At 42.8% G+C, this 8,140-nt stretch overlaps 1 protein-coding gene across 1 annotated transcript in view; it reads left to right on the top strand.

The window, feature by feature from the left end:
- The window catches only part of LOC142581868 (glutamate-gated chloride channel-like), a 78,646-nt gene extending 73,862 nt beyond the window's left edge, over positions 1-4,784 (top strand). Inside the window, exons 7-9 of the mRNA XM_075691314.1 lie at positions 291-634; positions 3,308-3,355; positions 4,594-4,784. Coding sequence (XP_075547429.1) covers positions 291-634; positions 3,308-3,355; positions 4,594-4,770 — 569 coding nt within the window. The 3' untranslated portion in view covers positions 4,771-4,784. The remainder of the gene's footprint in view (positions 1-290; positions 635-3,307; positions 3,356-4,593) is intronic.
- Positions 4,785-8,140: the final 3,356 nt, after the last annotated feature.

An 8,140-nucleotide genomic window follows, 5' to 3' on the forward strand; every position in this document is an offset into this window, starting at 1 on the left:
TTTGGTGGTCGTGGTGTTAAATCTGATTGAAAGGGTAAATGGGGAGATGGCTCATTTGTACGCACTGACAGGAGAGGTCCGTTTCCCTACATGTATTAAGCATTCGAAATACATTAACGCTCTGAGAGCGCAAGCTCACCGCCATCGATGGCATAGATGTGCTAACGGGCATAATGCTTAATCTGAAAAAAACAAACACGGAAATATGTTACCTAATACAATATATGCAGGCATTTTAGTGCTTTAGCCCGTTCTGCAGTTATTTTTACGTGTTTTTTCTTTCGTTTCAGGAGAATATAGTTGCCTGAAAGCCGACTTTTATCTCCAGCGTTCCCTGGGCTATCACATGGTGCAGACGTACCTTCCGACCACGCTTATCGTGGTGATATCGTGGGTGTCTTTCTGGCTCGACGTAGACGCCATCCCCGCCCGTGTCACCTTGGGTGTCACCACGCTGCTCACCATCTCGTCAAAGGGTGCCGGCATCCAGGGCAACCTGCCACCTGTGTCGTACATCAAAGCTATGGACGTCTGGATAGGGTCGTGCACGTCTTTCGTATTTGCAGCCCTTCTCGAGTTCACGTTCGTCAACTACCTCTGGCGGCGGCTGCCGAATAAGAGGCCCTCCTCTGAGGTAAGACGCAAATTAATTATGGCACACAAACTCTCGCCCTTCCCTTCCGTTCGGCCTACTTGCCATTTTTGTAAACTCAAAATCACTTCTCCGAAGGGACACACGTACTCCAATCCCCCCGTGTGTCTTAGAGCCGGGGTGGCCCTGACAGGTTCGATAACCTAAGCCTTGAGGCTAGTTCCTTAAAGCCCTCCGAAAAGCCTAAATTTATCTGCCCCCGTATCAGCAGCGTATGCTCGCCATCTGCTGTGGCTCTGTTCAGGCACAAAGGCCACAAGTATAAAAGGTTCTGGGGGAGCCAGGATACGGAAACACCAGTCCATGGACTATTAAGAGTTAATTAATAACAAAATGTTCCCGAGGCCACAACATATGACAGAGCTTCTTTAAGAAAAAGGCCTGTACGCATTCGAATTACGATAATATGCCCTCCGGCAGCCCGTACGGTACTAAAAAAGAAGGCTATCCTGTTAAAGATACATTTATATTGTATGGCCTCTGTCGTGGCCATTGGAAAACGCATTACTATATGGATCCTATTCCATTGCTTTCTTGCACAATGAAAGCAGTCACTGCTAGCGCTATAGGGCATCCACGTGTGCGACACACATGCTTTTCGAACGAGTCCGCAGCACTGACGCAAATGCAGTCAATCTAGGTATTACACTCACGACCATATGAACTTTCCAGCACCATATATTTGACCTTATTCTGCGTGGTATTACAAATTCCTAATATGCACCGCACCGAGAACGGCAATACATTACTCCACTTAGTTGTCTTTACTTTCTCTTGTGAGTTCGCATTTCTTCTAACTCGACATAGTGGAATATCTGTTCACAAATGCGCATAGCTGAGCAGAGCCATCCTGGAGGACAGACGGAATCAATATTTACGACAATTGCTGCAGTGAACGACCCTCGCGGCGGAAACGCCTGAATTGCCCTGTCAGCGTGTTCAGGTTCTGCATTCAGGAAGCATGCCTTCGATGAATGTTTAGAACAGAAAATATAAAAAGAAACGAAGTACTGCAATCGCATTTAGGACATGAACTTCCGCGACTGTGTTCTTCAACAATTTTTCCCCAGCTTTCTCACTGAATAAAGTAACTAAAGCCAAGTCTTTTACGTTTTGTTAGTTTTATGCGCCAAATCTACCTCGGTTCTTTTGTTTCTTTTGATCTTGATTTTGTCAGGTACAAGCTATCACTCTCGCTGCAAGAATTCTTCTTTCTTTAGGGTGACGGTGGTTCTTTAAGTTCGCTATTTTATTCTTACCATGCTCTCTTGTAAATTTATTTTTGGAAACCAACGTAACTATCACTACCGTTTTCTAGTGACCACAAATATATTTGTGTGATCATCTATTTTGCCGCAAAGTGATATTCTTGAATATACGGCAATTCCGTGCAGTGCGTTTTTCAAAATTTTCAACTTTCATTTTCATCTCACTATGATGAATCAACGAAAAACCGTTCCCAATACGAGTATCGGCTTCTTGATCACATTTTTTTAGCATTTAAGGTTTAATAACTCCTCTTCAATTCCTTACCATCCCTCATAATTAGAGCTCAATCTTACCGTAACTTGATTTCGGGTAGAAAAAGCAGAGGGGAAGATGAGGCGCTAAAACGAAGCAATTTGGATAACTTTCTATAAACAGTTCTACTGTTCTCTTTTGTGTCCTTTGAGCTTTGCTTCGTGATGTATTTCAGGAAGTTGGCTACTAACCCGACAATTTAAGCGTCGTGTTTCAGTCATTCGAACACAGAAGGTTCGAACTTTCTCGCATCGACCCAGTAATAGCCAAAGCACAGTGATCAGATGTACCTTCCGCAGAAATAATTAGAGCAGTCGTGCAAAAAATGTATTTCATTCTCTTTCAGGATGCCATTCCCGAACGATAACTATGGGGTGAAAAATATTTGGGAGAGTACTTTAAATCGTTTGTATCGTGAATTGCTTTTCAGAAGGTAAACAGTGCACCTTTTCTGCTTGATAAGCTTGCGTCACGGCCTCCAAAACATCGGACTCAAGCTCTCATTTGTCCTTTGCCCGCCATTCTTTTTTTCATAACTTTCTTATTCGGTTCTTCCCCTCTTCTGTGAGCACAGTAACAAGCCAGAGAACTTTCAGTTGAAGCCGATCTGCCTGCTCTTCCTGAAATGAATTTTCCTCGCACTCTTTGCAACGTGGAAACTTGTTTACTTCCTCTGTCGTCGCGACACGGTACAACTTTTAAACAGAATACGAAGCAGGGAAGCAAACATGTAAATTAACGACAAACAATTGTGGTTGTCTAATACGCAAGGCAAAAATGGGACAGAGCAGTTGAAAGTATGGCAAAAAAGAAAGCCGCATTTGAATGAACCACGTATAGCACTTACATTTCACTATATTCGTTCGCCGTGCGCTTGAATTCGCATTTCCTTATGTTGTGGTTTGCTGCCAAACCTACTTCGTATGTTGGTATTGCTATAGCATTGTATTGTAAACTCCAGTATGCATGATAACCAGGCCTGTTCTTTTTTTTTTTAAATAAGCGTTTCCAGCTCAAGCAAAACATCTACGTTGCACGTGAATGTTGAAGCTTGCTCTGTCTGAGGACACCGATGAAATACACCGGAAACGTACGCAAGTACCGTTTAACATGTTATTAATTTGCTGATTACAGGTTCCGGTGGTCGAAGTGCCCGACGACGGCTCAAAACACGAGATTTCGGTGAGCATTAGGTCCATATCAATGTTTTTTTTTTTAATGGGATGGAATTGTGGCCTTTACATGTTTAGATTTATTCCTTCAATCAACATAAGCCTTATGGAGCACAGCCATTTACAAAAGAGAAAAATGGCATTTCTAAGGTTCAATTGAACAATAAAAAACTTATTTAAAAGCGTCAACCCAAGAGCATCGTTTCCTTTTTTGTTATTGATAAGTTCTACAGAGCGCTGGGAACGAAGCTTGTCTAATGTTTTTTCGTATTTTGTTAGTCGGGCTCATATCTTAGGTTTCCTGCGGCTTTCGTTTTTTTGTTTTCGCTCTTTTAATGAAACAATTTTCTTTTTGTAGTGTAACGCCTATCATTTCCTTAAATAAAATTTTGATAAGAGACACTCTGTTAGCATTACTGCTGCGTTTCCTGTGATTAGGTTGTCATCAAGGAATGATTACACCCGACAGTGTTATAAGCATTGCATTCAACGAAAAAAAAGGAATAACCAATCTGAATCAACTCCGAAGATTAACTTCTTGGCGAAAGAATCATTACCACCAGTCTTTAATAGATCTACCGAAAGCCAGCGTGTCTTTGCTGACAGCAGTGCAATCATGACTTTTACGCGTAGAAAACTTATGTCGAAAAGCATTAGGAAGCTCAGAAGTTTTATCAGCCAGAGCACGGCGAAGCCCGGCTGATACATCCGAAAACGAAAAGGAAAAAAAAGAATCACGACGCAGCCATGACTTCGCATGCATAAAAACATCACAAACGTCTGTAGATACAGCAATGCGTCAAGGATTAGCCACGCACGTCCCCCTTGCTGACTGAGTTCATGAAGGCGAAGAGGATATATATAAAAACAAAGAAAACTCGTTGATCTTCACTTCCTGAGAACCAGCGTTGGCCTTGCCGTCTGCTAACTTGTTTAGTGTGTCTGTCCCCATGTCAGTAAGCACGGCTACACAAAGACTACTGAATGGGAGGAGGAAAACTGTCCCTGTATGTGCGAAAAAAACGCTTGAACGAGGCTACTAATTGAGAAGAAAGAAAACACAGTTTAGAGTAGTCTCACAAATTGTAGGACAAAACGTAAATCTCATCACTTAGAGCCGTTCAGAAAGCACTAACAGTTCCATCTGTATGGACGATGAAGGGGTTAGGGAGAATGAAGTGGCTAGCAGTAGAGGGCAGTCAAAGTGTTTCTATGCCACCTATATTGTCCCTGCGTGTGTCGTTTCAGGCACAGCTCGTTCTTGATAAGAACGGACACACCGAAGTACGCACCTTGGTGCAGGCGGTGCCACGCAGCGTCGGGAAAGTCAAGGCCAAGCAGATCGATCAACTCAGCCGAGTCGCCTTCCCTGCCCTTTTCCTCCTGTTCAACCTCGTGTACTGGCCATACTACATTAAGTCATAAAAGATATAGTTTTATTCCTTGTCGTGGCTTCTGTCCTTCCATCGGATAAAACAGAAAGTCTGACTCCGTGTAGACTGTCTGCAGCGAGACGCAATGGTTGGGATTGTGAGCGACTGCTGGCGGCTGGAAGGTTGGCGAGTACTAATGACGCTTCGCTGGTGTTTCATGTAGGCATAATATTGGAACAGTACTAACTGTCAGCCAAGCGGCAAGTTGGGCTAATTGGTAGAAGTTCATCTCGTAAAAAGAGGGGTACTAGTTCGCTATAAACACGCGGACAACAGAACAAGAAGTTACCCCACTTATAACGTTCAATCAATGGTTGCTGAGCCGGAATTGTGAGATATAAGTCTTTACAATGCACGTCGCATCATAGACATTGGGGCACATTTTACTTGAATAGATTGTAAGGCTTTAAAATTTTAAGTGGACATTCTACGCGGAGTGATTGAAAGGTAGGCAAGCTGGGTGCTGATATGCAGCTATAATTTGTCAGAGAAACGAAACATGAACAAAATGACACAGGTGAAAAATAGAATGCAATAAAAGCAGCCTATATATTCTTCGTCTCTCATTTTTTTTTTGTCCATGTTTCTTCACTCTGACAACTAATATCGATGAAAATCTAAGGCAACGACGTCTGCTTTGGACGTTGGCCCTCTTATTTCCTGCAGAAGTAACAGCCGCAAAAAAAAAGCCCACAAGGTATGTTGATTCGGAATAATTGCGAGGGAAACGCCGCACACCTGGCTTCTCGCAACGCTCAAAATTTTGCTGACTTTTTTGGTTCCTGCTAGAAGCTTATTTACAATTTCAGAATGAATAGACGAACAGTGTTCCGAAAAAAGCGGGTGGTGTTCGTGAATAAAAGAAAGGCACCATATCATAGCAGGAAGACGGCTGTTGATAATTGTGCTTTGGAGACGGAAATCCTTAATGGTGACTAAATTTCAATACTAACTATTAATCTGCATTTAACTTGTCGTAACTCTAGGCAGCTGGTCATTACGCTCAGTAAATGGGTATTATTTGTATTACACAAGCTGTGTCAGGGACTGTTCTCGGGTATGGTAATAAAAAAGTTTACATGAACCATGAACAAACAAGCAAACAAAGCAGTCTGGTTATTCCAACCTAGAAAATCTTGTTAGGCTTGTAAACACATGTAAAACGCTTGGAACTCGGTCGAGTCGGCCGGAACTTTCAAATGGACGAAATTCTCTTGCGTATACAAGGAAGGCGACAGAGAATAAGAATTCAAAACAAAGCAGACAACAAAGTGAACCTCAAGAAAACAATGTTGCGTGTCTTCAGAACAGATTTGTACGTAACGAATAACCTGTAATTACGTCTAATGAATTACTCCTTGCTAATTTTGTAATCTTACGATTAAATTGTTGACATGGTAACGCTGACTGTAATTCAATTACTTTCTGCAGTAACCAATGACGTGTAACCAGCTGCACTTTCGTCGAAACAAACTTTGACCGGGGACACAAATTTAATGGCAACTACAGTGTTATTACAGCAGTGTTATTGCAGCAGTGTTATTACAGCAGTGTTATTGGAGGAATTAGAGGGTAGTAAATGGGATATAATAGGGCTCAGTGAGGTTAGGAGGACAAAAGAAGCATATACAGTGCTAAAAAGCGGGCATGTACTGTGTTACCGGGGCTTAGCGGAGAGACGAGAACTAGGAGTCGGATTCCTGATTAATAAGGAAATAGCTGGTAACATACAGGAATTCTATAGCATTAACGAGAGGGTGGCAGGTCTTGTTGTGAAACTTAATAAGCGGTACAAATTGAAGGTGGTACAAGTCTATGCCCCTACATGCAGTCATGATGACCAGGAAGTCGAAAGCTTTCATGAAGACGTGGAATCGGCGATGGGTAAAGTCAAAACCAAATACACTATACTGATGGGCGACTTCAATGCCAGGGTAGGCAAGAAGCAGGCTGGAGACAAGTCAGTGGGGGAATATGGCATAGGCTTTAGGAATAGCAGAGGAGAAGTATTAGTAGAGTTTGCAGAACAGAATAATATGCGGATAATGAACACCTTTTTCCGCAAGCGGGTTAGTCGAAAGTGGACGTGGAGGAGCCCGAATGGTGAGACTAGAAATGAAATAGACTTCATACTTTGCACGAAACCCTGGCATCATACAAGATGTAGACGTGCTCGGCAAGGTACGCTGCAGTGACCATAGGATGGTAAGAACTCGAATTAGCCTAGACTTGAGGGGGGAACGGAAGAAACTGGTACACAAGAAGCCAATCAATCAGTTAGCGGTAAGAGGGAAACTAGAGGAATTCCGGATCAAGCTACAGAACAGGTATTCGGCTTTAACTCAGGAAGAGGGCCTTAGTGTTGAAGCAATGAACGACAATCTCATGGGCATCATTAAGGAGTGCGCAATAGAAGTCGGTGGTAACGCCATTAGACAGGAAACCAGTAAGCTATCGCGGGAGACGAAAGATCTGATCAAGAAACGCCAATGTATGAAAGCCTCTAACCCTACAGCTAGAATAGAACTGGCAGAACTTTCGAAGTTAATCAACAAGCGTAAGACAGCGGACATCAGGAACTATAATATGGATAGAATTGAACAGGCTCTCAGGAACGGAGGAAGCCTAAAAACAGTTAAGAAGAAACTAGGAATAGGCAAGAATCAGATGTGTGCGTTAAGAGACAAAGCCGGCAATATCGTTACTAATATGGATGAGATAGTTCAAGTGGCTGAGGAGTTCTATAGAGATTTATGCAGTACCAGTGGCACCCACGACGATAGTGGAAGAGAGAATAGCCTAGAGGAATTCGAAATCCCACAGGTAACGCCGGAAGAAGTAAAGAAAGCCTTGGGAGCTATGCAAAGGGGGAAGGCAGCTGGGGAGGATCAGGTAACAGCAGATCTGTTGAAGAATGGTGGTCAGATTGTTCTAGAGAAACTGGCCACCCTGTATACGCAATGCCTCATAACCTCGAGCGTACCGGAGTCTTGGAAAAACGCTAACATTATCCTAATCCATAAGAAAGGGGACGCCAAAGACTTGAAAAACTATAGACCGATCAGCTTACTGTCCGTTGCCTACAAAGTATTTACTAAGGTAATCGCAAATAGGATCAGGAACGCTTAGACTTCTGTCAACCAAAGGACCAGGCAGGATTCCGTAAAGGCTACTCAACAATAGACCATATTCACACTATCAATCAAGTGATAGAGAAATGTGCAGAATATAACCAACCCTTATATATAGCTTTCATTGATTACGAGAAAGCGTTTGATTCAGTCGAAACCTCAGCAGTCATGGAGGCATTACGGAATCAGGGTGTAGATGAGCGATATGTAAAGATACTGGAAGATATCTAT

The sequence above is a fragment of the Dermacentor variabilis genome, chromosome 5 (assembly GCF_050947875.1).
Source record: "Dermacentor variabilis isolate Ectoservices chromosome 5, ASM5094787v1, whole genome shotgun sequence".
Lineage (NCBI taxonomy): Eukaryota > Metazoa > Arthropoda > Arachnida > Ixodida > Ixodidae > Dermacentor > Dermacentor variabilis.